Genomic DNA, 14,777 nt, shown 5'->3' on the forward strand with positions numbered 1-14,777 from the left:
TGCATTTTAGAAATTTAGAATGCCAGTACGCTGCAGAAGATTAAAAACCTGCAATGCAAGCCATGAAAAGCAAACAAGTTGCCCCAAAACCAAATAGTCCAGGCCCGTTTAGGACAAATCTTTAAGACTTTTCCTGACATAACTGCTTTGAATCATCACCTCTCCACAACCCATCCTCCCTGCAAACCAATGTTACACAGTCTTACCATACTTAAAACACCCTTTGTAAACAAAGACCACCTTCAAAAACTTTCCTTTAGATCAGGTCCCATTTGCAATAAGAAATACGAGGAAAGCAAAGTGATCGCCCCCCGCCACCTGCTGCTGAGCTGCAGCTGAGCCCCTGTGGTCAAGAATTTGCTGGCAAAAAATCCTGTTACATTTTGGGACCCAGTTCCACTGCCTGTGCTCTGATGCACCTTTCACTGTGTTACTAAAAAAAACCACAGGATTGGCATAGCTGTGTGGCAAAAGCATTTATTTTAATTAATAAAGCCATGTGGCACCGGTAGCAATTGTCATCTTTGGTTCTCATTCTTTCACTACTTAGTATCGTACCAGAACAGACTGGGTTCCAGCAGGACTATTCATGGGCTTAAAGCCTCAGGGCTGTGCTCAGCGAGGGGTTTAGAAAGACACACGGGGTGCCCATCTGGGAGCAGGGCTGCTGCTGTTCCTCTGGGACTGCTCCTGACAGCACAGCCGGAGCCAGCAGGGAGGATCTGCAGAACCGAGCCCGGGGACTCGCCGGGCACTGCCGGGGGAGAAGAGGCAGCCGTGCCCGTGGCTCCTGCACAGGCAGCCCTCCTGTGCCCACGCTCTTTCCTCATGTTTCCTGCCAGCCGGTAAAAGGAGGTACAAGCCCTGTGACCAGGATTTCCCTTGGAAATCCGTAGGGCTGCTGAGCTTTTCCAATGGGTGACCTGCGGTGCACCGTTTGGATGCAGCTGGTTTTATTTTTTATCACAGGTGAAACAGGCAGCTGCCAGTTGTTCATCCCTCTCTCCATGTTTGGCGTGCAAGGTGCAGCTTTTGGGATCATTTCTTGCACATTATCGCACTTTATGGTTTTCATATTGTTTAATTGGTGAAAAATAAAAATAAAAAGTGACACATGCTTCATTTGGAGGAAGCAGTCTACTAAGAGGGCTTTCTCTACAAATTTTGCAGCCATGGCATGATCATTTTTCCCAAAATGTGCTTTTTAACTATATACTACGTTGTCTTTTCAACATGTTAAAAGCAGGGACATATAATAAAAGACAAACTGATGAGGCAGAAACAGACTGGCTGACTGCAATTAATTGTACAAAAGAAATACTAAAGAAATTAGTTATTTGCTCTAAACAAGAACTTAAATCTACTAATCTGCACTGAAAAAATAAGTGCTCTATATGTTAAGTTTAAGGGGTTTGGTTTTTTTATTTCTTGCAGCTGTATTACACCAGACTTCCAGATGAGAGGACGAGACTATGAGTGAAGAGTGCCCTGGAGATCGAATGTACTTCTTTTCCTGCCTCAGAACTGGATTGATCTGAGAACAGTAATTATGAGGCTGACCTGTATGTTCTCCTTCATCTTGCTGTTTGGAGCAGTTGGACTCGTTGTCTTCATTCACCTGCAGGATCCAGAAGAAATAGTTCATCAACAGACACCAGGTTAGGATTCCTATTTCTATTTGAATCACCTGCCCTTTCGTGTTCAGTATTTTGTACTTTTACCCTTAGCATGTTTTACATATTTCACAGAGATTGCCTCAAAAAAGGTATGTAATTCTTAATGAAGGCTATCTTGAAAGTAATTATCAATTTCTTAAAAAAAAAAAAAAAATTGCTGGAAAAACTGTTCCAAGAACCAATTAACTGATTGATTATACAGGGATCTTTGCCAAGGTGCAGAGGGTCCAGCTGGATGGAGTTAAGTTTCTGCTAAACTTGAGACCAACTTCTGCTACCAACTATACCACAATAAATATGAAAGTGAGAGATTTCACCAAAAGTTCTGTTCCTGTAAATGCACCCCTCTGGATCGACCTTTGCCTGCATATGGTATTCAATGTGTCATGAGATGCAAAATAAGAGATGCACAAATGAGTCACATGAGAAACATAAAATGCTTTGGGATGTATTTATTCAATTTGCTTAACTTCAATTAAACACCATAACTATCATTCATGTGCCATTTTCCTGCATGACTCACTTGAAACTGTGCAAAGCCACAGAGACCACAGCAATGGGAGAAACAGAAAACTGTGGGCTGAAATAGTAGTTTTCTTTCAAAGGAGGGGCACACAAGAAGTATGAAAGGGCACAAGATCTCTTGATTTACTTACAGTCCCCTTTTTTTCTGACTAAGGCTGTAGTGAAGGCTGGTTTAGAGCCTTGACAAATGCCAGTGCAGTCACTCTAGTTCAGAATAATGCCACTGTGTGTTGGGGGTCAGTTCCTGTGCTTGCTCTTACATGCACTGAAATTGTCCTTTGAATTAACGAGTGCTTTATAAAAGGTCCATTCATTTGACACCTTCATCAGATGATCAACACAACTGTGTATATTTAAAAGTATTACTAACATTTTTGAAGGAGCTGAACCATAACACAGAGAACTCTTAAATAATTACATTAATTTCTGTGTCCAGGTTTATTAAGTGCTTATTTCCATGTCACTAAACAATCTGTACTTTAATATGTTTATTATTTAGTCCAACTGCACACCAATTTTGAAAGCAGCCACTCAGCTGAAACTATAGAAATAATGAATCTTCAGTGTTGTGCAAAGCAGAGGATTAACTAGTCCCTTCAGTGCTTTTGCAATTTATTTTTGTATGCTTAGATGCAAAAGAGCTTACAGACTAAAACCAGGAGTACTGGCCATATTCGACCGAAACTGGCCAGTAGTTTGGGGTTAGGGGAAAGCTGTATGGGCAGCCAATGCAGGCAGTACTCTAATGCATCTAAGAATGTGTAACTTTACATGGAAAAGTTAATTCTTTTCTCCTGAAAGAGAAGGATTTTCTAGTGTTGTTTCAAAACCAGTGCAATTTCTGTTCCATTTCTTTCATTATTGGTCCCTCATCTTGACCTGCGGTACCTCTGTTCTCTGCCACAAACCTCTTGAATGCCAATTGCTGATTGGAGTACACTGTGAAGTGATTTTTGAGGGCATATAACTGGAGAAGGGGGCACCCAAGCACATTTAAATAAAAGCAAGCTCGAACAGAGCTCCTACCCCCGACAGGGGAACTCACTCTGCAACGCACTCGATTGCTGTGGACACCTAAAACCTCCCGGCGACGCTGTTCCTGCCAAAGGTGTGGAATCAATTCCTCGAGTCTCACATTCAATTACTATTTATGTTAATAGGAACCAGGCTGTACCCTTGAGTAAAAGGTGCTCAATACAATTACTCTGATTTCTGTTTGGCTGATTTTCATGTGCGTTAAGTGCTTTCAACTCCCAGCGGACTCAGAGACTACTCACATCCCCTGCTTTTGAAAATGATACCAGTTATCACTAAACACATTAGGTGGCTTAAAGGACACAGGAAAAAATATCCCTTCATTTCATTATAAAGAGACCTAGGCATATTTAATTTCTAGACAGTCTCCTGTGAAAAGCTGTCAATCACAGATGACATTTTTGGCATGCTGAGAAGGATCCTTCACTTCCTCTGTTCAGAGTGTTTCTCCTTAAAGGGGCCTGGTTCTAATGGAGATGGGATATTGCTATAATTTGCTTGCCTGATTGCTCTCTCAATAGAATTGAACAAATGCATGTGTCATTAAGCTACTTAGGACAACAGATTCTGCATGGAAAAGCTTTACTGGATTAGCCTTTGCTGTTGTATTTCCTGTGTAGTAAAACACATTTGCCAGACCCTGGAATCTCATCAGCAGGGCTGGAGACAGGTCCCTAACATTTATTTCCCACTGAAAAGCAGCGTAGGAGAACTTTGCATTGTCCAAAAGGACATTTTTCATTGTTAGTACGTTCAGTCACCTTTAATTTGAGATAGTACAACTTATGAAACAAGACTAAAAAATACTTTGGTACTTTTGTTTTATCTGTCTGTTCTGGAAATTGTTCTTGATTGTTTTAGTCGTAGCAAGCATGACGGTGAGACCTTGATGTACTACTTAAACCAGTATAAAATCCACGGTCATAAAACTTTAAGTAATGCTTACGTTACTTTCACTGAGCAAAGTACTCCTGACAGTAGCTGTTTGTGTTGATTTGTTACTATTCATTTATTCTTTCCCTGTGCTTCACATTGCTACCTAATTGTGATGCTGTACTGAGGAAGCAATATCAAAGTAATTTTCCACAACATTAGTTACAATTTTCTTCTGATCTTTCAAGTGAAAAAATCCCATCCTGTTGGCTTCTGTGAGCATATAAACCTTGATTACATTTATCTGTTGGAAACCAATGCTTAGGAAGTACATGTGCCCGGGATAGTGGATGTAGAGCCTTTTTTGCTGATTGACAAACATGCTGTCTCTGTAGTTTTATTTATATAACACACATCACTCTGAGCAGATGTATTTAAGACAGACAGCCATTTAGGGTGGGCAAAACAGATTTCCCAAGCCAATATATTAAATTCAGTAGATATTCCTGTGGTCATTAAAGAGACAATAGCTTCACTTATGACAGTTGTTTTCTTGGCATCTATGAAGAGTGCTCTTACCAGGGAGAAGGAGGATAAAACAGGGGTGTGAACTGAGAAGTGGTATGAGTGATAGTCATACACAGCACAGAAATGCAATGTTATTTTAACAATTCTCCCTGTATAGCTATATACCCCCTGCACACACATCAGAGCAATCCCAGGCACAAACACAGGCAGGGCAGGGAGAGGACTGAGAGCAGAGAAGGACTTAGGGGTGTTGGTGGATGAGAAGTTCGATGTGACCTGGCCATGGCTCACCCATGTCCTGGGCTGCACCAAGAGCAGTGTGGGCAGCAGGGGAGGGGGGTTCTGCCCCTCTGCCCTGCTCAGGTGAGCCCCCACCTGCAGAGCTGCCCCAGCTCTGGGGCACCAGCACAAGAAGGACATGGAGCTGCTGGAGCAAGTCCAGAGCAGGCCATGAAGGCTCTGAGAGCTGGAGCTCCGGAGACAGGCTGGGAGAGCCAGGGCTGTTTAGCCTGGAGAAGGTTCAGGGGAGACTTTGGAGCCCTTTCCAGTGCCTGAAGGAGATCCAAGAGAACTGGAGGGGGGACTTTTTACAAGGGCCTGGAGTGAAGAAGGAAACTGAAAGAGAATGGATTTGGATCAGATACAAGGAAAAAATTCTTCCCCGTGAGGGTGGTGAGGCCTTGGCAGAGGTTGTCCAGAGAAGCTGTGGATGATCCTTCCCTGGAAGTGTCCAAGGCAAGGGTTGAGCAACCTGAACTAGTGGAAAGTGTCCCTGCCCATGGCAGGGAGTGGAACAAAATGAACTTCAAGGTTCCTTCCAACCCAAATCATTCTCTGACTCTATGATTTTATGACATAAAACTTGGCTTCTGTTGTAATCATACCTTTATTCCTTAACAGACACAGGAAAGGATTTGTTATGAGTAAGTCAAGCACATTTGCACATGGTGCACAAGAAAAATTTAATACATATATCCCCATCCTAATGCTAATGACCCTTGAATGCATGACTCTTTTGTCTGTGACAGATTATTAAACTGTCACACCAGGGACACAGTATCTGCAATACCTACAGCTGTACTACAGACTGTGTGCTCTATGGACTTTAGTCAGAAGAGGTGGGATATTCTGAAATGGTATAGACTTTTCTAATAGGAGATTTTGCCACATAAAAACTAGGGGAAGTATTAATATTCCTCTACATCTACATTCTTGTAGCAGATTTCTCTACATGGTGAAAAAGTCTGTGAGAAAAAAATGTTATCGCATTTTTGCCACATGGGTATTGAATTCACAAACCTGTAAGAGATTTCAGCTAGAACTTTTAAGATGAATATATATGGTCACATGCTCCTCTGGGAGCTGATAAAAGGTGGAAAATACATCTCAAAGGATCCGTGTTGTGAAAGCTCCAAAAGGGTGAAAACAGGGAGTAGAATGGAAATGGCTTTGCACTCTGACTGTATCAGAATTTGAAAGTCAAATATGAATATAACCAAGCCTGAGACTCATCTGACTGAGATTCTGCAGTGATTGCTGTCCTTACCTCTTCGACCAGTTTTTAACATTATTCTGTCATTCTCTTTATTTTCTGCTTTACAAAGGGTGGGATGGGGAGAAGGGAGGAAGGAGAGACTGCAGATGCTCTTGTCCCTGATGGCACAAGGGAGCTACAGGGAATATTACAGTAGCCTAAGAGCAAATACCAATACTCTAACTGTGCTGAAAGCTTCTTATTCAGAGCACACACACCTTGTTACTCACAAATTACACTCCTATGCACATCTCAGTGCTCACTGTACATTTCCATAATACTGTCCCAGTGCACAGTGTACCTACCACTTGTTTGTCAGACTGGAAACTTTTTATAAATACAATTGAAAATGAACTAGCATTGATACATAATTTCAGAACTAATTTTCCTGCAATTTACAAGTTCCTGTTCTTTATAAGCTATTTAATCTGCTTCTCAACTGACAGAATGAGCAGAGATCATGAGCAAAGAATCTGGTGACTGTAGCAGAGGTGAGTGGGCTCTCTGATGTTCTTCTGAAGCAGAAGCAGCATCTGTTATGTGTGTAAAAGTAATTCCACCAACTCAAGAGTGGATGAACCTTGTGCAGTGTCACATCCTCGGAGTCTTCTGCAGCTGAACTTCCCCAAACAAAGCACTTCCCTACAGACTGGTTCCCAATGGATAGTCAGTTCTTGGGATGATAAAAAGAGATCTGTTTCCTTGTCTGCTGAGGCAAGGCACTTATTAGGGAAATGTGGTCTTACGAGCATGATACTCCCTTTTGTGCTGCTTGAAATGGTTGTGGTTTAGATTGTGAATATGAACTTGGTTATTTTTCACACTGGAAAGAAGTGCTGGCAATGACTTCATCATCCTGCTGCTATAGGGGATCAAACACTGGCCAGATGATTTCAAAGAAACCCTACATCACACTGCCAGTGCAAACCTGTTCAAAAGAAACGTAGTCTAGTGCTGAAAGCAATCACAAATAAGCTGTTTTATCACAAGCAATAAACAGAGATTGTCTCCTACAACACTTTCTCCCTGCTTTCATGACTATGCCATATCCTTGGCAGTCTTATGAAAAATGCAGCATTCATTTATTACATGGTCTTGAGAAAGGGCCACTTTTTTTTATTTTATTTTATTTTTTTTTCACAGTTTCTGTTGACATACTTTAGCCCAAACCCCAGTAAAGCAAATACAGCTCTTATGCTATAGCATGGCAGACCAGCCTTTATTTGACTAGTGTTTCCTGTCAACCATCATCAGCAAGTGCTTCACAGGAGTCAGAGCACTTAGGTGTTAAGGCTGGGGATTTGGGACCCAAAGCTATTGTGGTTTGCCCTTGTCTTGCCCTACTGCTCATAGATTGTGCTGTATTGTGTTGTATCAGGCAATTCACCCACTAAATGTTTCCATTTCCTGTTCTAAAGGGAATGCTCTGCAGAGGATTCAAGGTCCCTAAGGACTGCTAGATCCCACAACCAAAATGCAAGACCAAACCATATTAACTATGACATTATTACCAAATCCATTGCATTACCAGCAGCAGTTATAATCCTACTGCAGTGGTGCACACACACATCAGATGATGAACCACATCCACTGCCCATTTATTTGATGGCATAAAGACCATGTCACCCAATCCCAGATGTATTTATCAGCGTAAAACCAGAGTGATGTAGTGCTAAATGACTCCTGTAGTGCAGCTTTCACCTCCACAATTTCCCTATCCTCTCTGTGAACATTTCTTCTCTGATACTGACTGGTAAAAAAAAAAAAATAAAAAGGTTTGATATTTCCTTTAAAGCCTACTCTTAAAAACTGTCAGAGGTTGACACTTCTTTGTTGTGTCTGGCAAAATAAAAAGTGACCTGCCATCTCAGAGCTGCATTCATTTATGGTGCTTGGCAACATATCACAGGCAAAACTCAACTGCACTGTGATATGCCAGAGTGGCAGCTTTATGAAAGTATATTCCCAGGGAATGAGCCTGGATGCTTCTCCAATTCCCCTGGAAATTTGCAGAGGCATTACAGAAATGTGCAAAAGTTGATCAGCAGACTTTCCTTTCACCTCAAAACATTTATTCTAAATACATTGAATTTTTAATACAAAATTTGTCAGCACCAGAAAGCCCTTCCATGTGTCAGCTGTCGTTCAGTTTGTGTGATTTTTAAAACATGATAACACATTGAGAAGCTTAGGTCAGTTTAAAATAAATACTTTCTGGATTTTCTGCAGTTTATGCAATTTTAAATGCATTTTATACTATATGTTTCCATTTCTGAAAGTTATTAATGTTCCCCTAAAAGCTTATCCAAAACTTCCTCTCTCCAGCAATATCATCCTTTTTCATTTAGTAAACATTAATTTTCCTTTCATAATTCTAGTGGAGCTTGAAATTAAAGGTGGCTTTCTTCTCTATTATGGCTTTCTTTGAGTATCAGCATCAAAACTGCCAGTTTAGTGCTTTAGAACCAGTCAAGAGAACACAAAAAGCCAAATAACTGATCTTGGGTAGGCCCTATACAAGAACAACTTCTTATGGGCATCTTTATCCAGACAAATAACCTATCTGTTTTTGAAAGTAAATGACTGGTTTTGGATCTGTAACCACTTGACATCCACTGGGTGGTTAACTGATTTTAGTCTTATTCTGTACAGGACCTCTCTTACAAGACACTCGTAGCATTAGTGCAGAAAAGCATTTCACTATCAGTTGAGTGTCTTGACTGCTCTACTCTGGTGCCTGAAGGGCTCTGCTGCCCAAGGGACAAAATATTCTGCATCTTGTGAAATTAAGTCCCATCTTTGTCCCTTTTTTGGTCTCAGCCACTTCACAAGATCTGTGTGGTGATTAAGGGGCAAAATGCTCCAGGCAGGCCCTTCCCCCACTGCCCCTCCTGCACATCAGGGCTGTTCAGACATGCTCTGTCCCTCTTTTTTTTCAGAATTACTATCCATACCTACAGGACTGGAGTCTTTTGGGGCTTCCATTCCTGTGTTTGATTGGAAACCACACATCTTCTCATTCAGCTCTTTACAGGGACTATATGTCTGATGTTTTGCTCTTTGTGGCACATTAGCCAAGAGATCCCTGTTTACAGACTTCAGGTATCCCTAAATGATGAAAGGGAAACCCACTGTGCCACCTGGGTGTGCACACACTCAGAGTTACACAGGCCTGGAGGAAATCAGGGACATCCTCCCTTATGGAGCAGTGGGACCCAAACAGCCTCGGGAGGGAAAAAAGGCAGGGTGTGACCAAAATTCCTCATCCTTGGAGAAAGCATCTGTGCTCCTTTCCTATTCCAATTCATTAACCTTGCTCCTGCCATTTGGCATCATGATGGGCAGTGCTGAGCTTCCTGTGATGATGGCACAGTTGATGCACAGGGCAAACAAAGGTATACTGGCTTCAGAATTACTTTAGGCTTGAATTCAAGGGAATCTTTGCATGGCCTGGACCCACTGCAGTCAGAGTGGCTGACATGGAAGCAGAGGAGACACATGAGTACTCATTCTTGTGGCCAGGAGGACAGAAAGCAAAGCCTAAACAGAGGAAACTGGTCATTTGCCCAGTGGCTACTTGAGAGGGGTGGGAGGGCAGACTCCTCAGGCTGTAGATAGCATACAAGGGCCAGGACCCTACATACCAGTTTTCAGCTTGTTGCATTTTTTTTTTTTCTTGTTTGACTTGACGTTGTTTGTTAATAAAGTCCTGCACAACTTAATACCCATAAGTCAAGCCACAGGAGAAATTACAGACAGCAATCACTGCTGCTCTGTGTGAACTGAATGCAGCTTTAATTGGGCCTTCCTAATTGTGCATGCAGCTGCTCAGGAAAACATGATGATGCTTATCTCATACAGGAAAACAAACTCCTCTCACTACTCCACTGTAAACAAATGAGAAGGTGTGTGTTCACATAGTTACAAAAGTAAATGTATCCACCTGCAGGCAGGTACCACGAATTTTAGGCCACGTGTTCCATTCTGTACTCCTTGAGACTTTAATGGAATTCACTGTAATTGTTTAAAACTCATCCTAAAGACTGTGTTGAGAACTTAGGCATATACCATTCATATGCCCAAAGCAAACACCAGCACCTCAGCCACCAAGTTCGCTTGGATACTGTGAACAGCCCAGACTAACAGTGGAAACCAATCATCTGTTTTTCCATAAGCTGCTAAATTGAAACCTGACCCCCCCCACACTTCATTTAGCTCAAGAGATGTTATTACCTTGTAAACAGGAGGCATCCTTAAGGCTCTACCTGCTTAAAATTCCAGTTATTCTGCATTTATGGGCTGCTCTTTCTCATACTATTGAAGGGAATGAAGTTTCTCAAGAATGTACCAAGTCAGTTCTTGTTTAACACTTGTACTTTGATGATGTGTTCAGTGCTGCATGTGAAACCAGCCACCTCCCTGCCTGGTCCAGTGGCATATTCCAGCAATACCTGCAAAATGCTTCTTGGCATAATTTATATTTTGTAGGAGAAAACCAAAATGAACAGCCCTTAGCAAATCAATATAACAACAGTGTCAGAAACAAAAGTGTATAATTTCTCCCATATCTCTCCCACATAAATTGGGGAGAAACATAAGGAAAGGATATGTGCAGCAGCAGAATGGTGGGAAAGGAGGACTGAGAAACATCAGCTGAGATAACTTCCTTTTCTCTTCTTCACATTTGAAGTTATCTAATGAATGGAGCTTTGTGGGGCTTTTGTAGGAAAACATCCAGGGAGACTAGTTGTGCTTGATACTTTAACTTTTTTTTTAAGACAAATTAAAAAAAAAAAAAAAGAAAATGAAAATGGTTAATTAAGTTAGAATGTAAGAGAAAATTTACTGCAGTTTTATAATGCACGTTAATGGGCAATGGACCCAGAATCAGTATGACTGAAGTTCCCAGGGGTGCTACAATGGAGACAAGGGAAGTAGTAAGGAAAATGTATATTTACTACAGTTAATTTACAGTAGTTAACAAACTTAAAGACAACACCTGGAATTTTTAAAAGCACCACATATTCCTAATGAACAATAATGATCTAATTATATTGTACTTCCATATACAAATCTTTGAGACATAACACGTTCCTAATGTCTACACATTTGCACACCATATCTTTCCTCTTGCTTATTTCCAGAGATCAAATTATATATTCAGTATATTCTGATTGTTCTCTGCCTTTTCCTCTGAAGGCACTGGCTTCACTTCTTAATTGCGACCCAGTGGAGATAAGTTCACCACAACATAATTTAATGAACTATGGAAGAGCTACCTCTTTCTGCATGAAGTATCAAGCTGCATGTCAGAGAAAGAGTATCTCCTAGGTGATGTTTCACTAGACAATAATTAACTAAGACATTTCCTAAAATAATACCACCCACGCACAAACGCAGCCCTTCCCCCACGGAACTGGGCAACACACAAAGCAAGTTAATAAGCCGAGGACACAGTTCCTAAAAGAAGTTCAGTCACATAATTTCTTCACTCCATGAAATCACACATTAGAAATCGTAAACCTACAGTACAGAGAGGTGAATTTTCCACTTTTCCCCCTTCAAAGGCTGAATTGTACTTGGTTTACCCTCCCCATCAGTTGGGTGTGCCATCACCACGGTCCCCTCCGAGTGTGGGGACTTTCCTTTTTGCCCTGAGTGGTTCTGAGCAGATCAGCAGCAGCACTCTGAGCACACACAGCTGTCAGATCAGCACCTCCTGACCCCTTCACTTCGAGCCCTTGGGAAGATATTTCTGCAGCATCAGCCTTGCTGTATTTTTTGGTTATTTATATTTTTGGGTAGGGGAAAGAAACTCGGGCTTTTAAACGTCCCACGTGAGGTGGCCTGGGGAGATCAGTGTCCCACTGAGCTGCCTGCAGTCTCCCTCCCAGGGACATGGCACACAACATCCTGCCTGCTTCCTCACCTCCCTCATCCACATCTGCTGCTTCCAGACCAGTCCCTACCTTGAGTAGCCAAGGCATCTTCCTCTCCCTTGATCTTTGTGTATTTTTGTTGCAGTTTAATGTTAATTAGATTTCAAATTCCTCGAATTAGGGAGTGAGAGTCAAATGCTGGCTCCTGCTGAGTTCAGGAGGGGGGTATTTACAGGCATTTTTTACAGCATTCAACCACTTTGATCACAGCTCCACACCACCACTAACAGTCAGTCATGTGATTAAAATAAAAGATGTTTCACAAAGAACTGCTGAAACAGCATTTCAAGAATTCTGATTATTATAATACTCATTAATTAAATCTTTCTGTTCTTTTGGCAGCCAACCACTGATGCTGTTAAAGCAATTAAAATGAAGGGCTAATTATTAATATTCCAAGAGAAACCCTGTTTGCTACAACAGCAGCTGCAATTAGCAAGGCAAACCTTCTTCTTGTAGTCATTTAGGGGAATCAGAAGCAAGCACAGCAACACTGGTCTTGATAGTGGCAAAGTATTTACCATCTCCTTCTCCAGGGAGAAGGTGCTGGAGTTAGAGGCTGGGAAAAGGCAATTCTGCTTTCTGGCTGTGACTTTAGTCCTTAAACAAAGCATTTATTAGACCTGTTGTAGGACTTGATGATCTCAGATCTTGATGATCTTGATGATCTTTCCAACCTGGCTGATTCTATGATTCTATGTAATGATTGTGTTTTCATAGCCTAGTTGCATGAATCTGTCTTCATTTCTTTTGTTTAGCAAGCTGAACGATTCTCTGTCAGGAATTTCACAAAACAGAGCTGCATTTGGGTTGCTGTGTCCATTCTTCTCCACAGCTACATCTCAGCTGTGGGCCACCTGGAAGATGGGAACACAGGTGCAAGTGGCCAAGCAGGTTTTTTAGACACAGGATGGGACATTCCACAAGTTGTTTCTTTGCTAATGTGCCCATCATGAGGAGGAGAAAAATTGTGTAGAGTAATAAATACAGACTTCACAGACAAAGCAAACTGCTGCTCAATGGCAGACTGCAGTGCTGGGGTAGGAGTGACCATCAGGTCCTGTTAGAGTCGCTGCCACAGACAGAAATCAGTGTCCCACAGTGAGCTGAACAGCTTCCAGCTGCTGCAGCCCAGCCCAGTGCTCCCACTGCCGTGGTGGGTTGTGTTTTGCCCTGGGCAGCACACACGACATCGTGACGTAAGGCCAGTGACAGCCTGTCCAGCCAAAGCCAGACCCAGTGGCTCAGAGCCACCGAGGAGGGGTGGCCAAGTCAGGCAGAAAATGGGTATGCAAAATATATAGGAACCACTCTACACTACATTTTCAAGCACATGGATTGCTTTTAAAGTAGCTAAAAGGTCCAAAGGAAGAGAAGCAAAGTAAGCTTACATCTAGCAAACCTCAATATAAGAGGTCCATATGTCCACAGAATAACTTTACTGGCTCACAGACTTAATGAATGTTGAAGCTACAGCTTCAGGGTATAATTACAGAAATGCATTTAAAGCTATGTATTTGGTTGGAACTATAAATCAGATATGCTCTCTGCAGAAGGAGATCGAAGTAAAACACATGTAAGGAGTGCTCCATGGCAGATACAAATAACCACACAGCTGAAAAGTTGCATTTTCTCACTGGGCTAGTGCGGGAGCACAGTCAGCAGTAAATGTGCCTGCACTTAATGGCCCTTTTTGCAGCCTCTCAGCTTTATGGGGAAAAAAACCAGCCCCACGTTTCTTCAGAAGCCACATTTGTTTTGTTACTGTTCAGAGAACTTTTGAGGATGACTCTGTGAGATTGTAGCACTCTCTTCCCCTTCCCATGGTTCCCTGGACTGCTCATCTGTCACACCAGGGGCCACACAGAGACATACACAGAGCAGCACATATTAGATACACTCTGTTCACAGCAACCACATTTTAACCCTCCTTGCAAACATACACGTTTCAGATCTCTCCTTCTAGCATTTCTTTCTATATCTGAAACAAGAGAAAGGGAAAGATACATCTGGGGAAATAACCAAAGCTTCAGGATGGCTACTTTGGTTTACAATTCAGCTTCCCCAAAAAAAGGATGCAGAAATGTTGTGTGTAGCTTCTGCTACAGCTGATGCAACCTCATCCTCTGAGCTGCAGTTCTGCTCAGTCACTGTCCCTTTGCCCAGACAACAGTGGAAGTGAGCAGGACTGGATGGGGACAGTATCCAGCAACCCTACAGCAAGTTAGAGTGGGAAGGCCCTAAAGCACCAGTGGTCAGTCTCAGCAGGTTCCAATGCTTTCAAACACCTCTGCTTTCAAACATCTGGTGCACTGGGCACAGGGATCCTTCTGGCATTGCTTGAGCCACTCCCACACATAAATAGTAATTTGCTCAGTGATTGTGTTACCTCCTAAAGCAGGTGGAGGCCCATGTACTTTAAAAATAGCTTCAGAAATCCTGATTCAAAGACCATTGAAGACACTAGTAACTTTTGTATTGACTTGCTTTGGATTGTGTCTCAAGCACTTATCAGTTCCTTCAGCCCCTGTGCCTCAATAGAGTTGAACTCAGCTTGCAGAAGACGATACTCTGCTTTTTTTCTTATTACTGGTTAAAATTTATATTCACAGTGCAGCACTTTGAATCGGTTTTTCCCCAGATGCTTCTGATGCTTATCCTCCTTTG

The 14,777-nt window shown here is 42.1% G+C and overlaps 1 protein-coding gene across 2 annotated transcripts in view; it reads left to right on the top strand.

Annotated features, from left to right (window-relative positions):
- The window catches only part of CHST8 (carbohydrate sulfotransferase 8), a 174,508-nt gene that overhangs the window by 41,681 nt on the left and 118,050 nt on the right, over window positions 1–14,777 (top strand). For both annotated transcript variants that reach the window (XM_051805992.1, XM_051805991.1), the window contains exon 2: window positions 1,435–1,658. In XM_051805992.1, the coding sequence (XP_051661952.1) occupies window positions 1,550–1,658 (109 nt within the window). In that variant the 5' untranslated portion in view covers window positions 1,435–1,549. The remainder of the gene's footprint in view (window positions 1–1,434; window positions 1,659–14,777) is intronic.

The sequence above is a fragment of the Manacus candei genome, unplaced genomic scaffold (genome assembly GCF_025592945.1).
Source record: "Manacus candei isolate 608988 ecotype Guabito, Panama unplaced genomic scaffold, ASM2559294v1 h1tg000065l, whole genome shotgun sequence".
Classification (NCBI taxonomy): Eukaryota; Metazoa; Chordata; class Aves; order Passeriformes; family Pipridae; genus Manacus; species Manacus candei.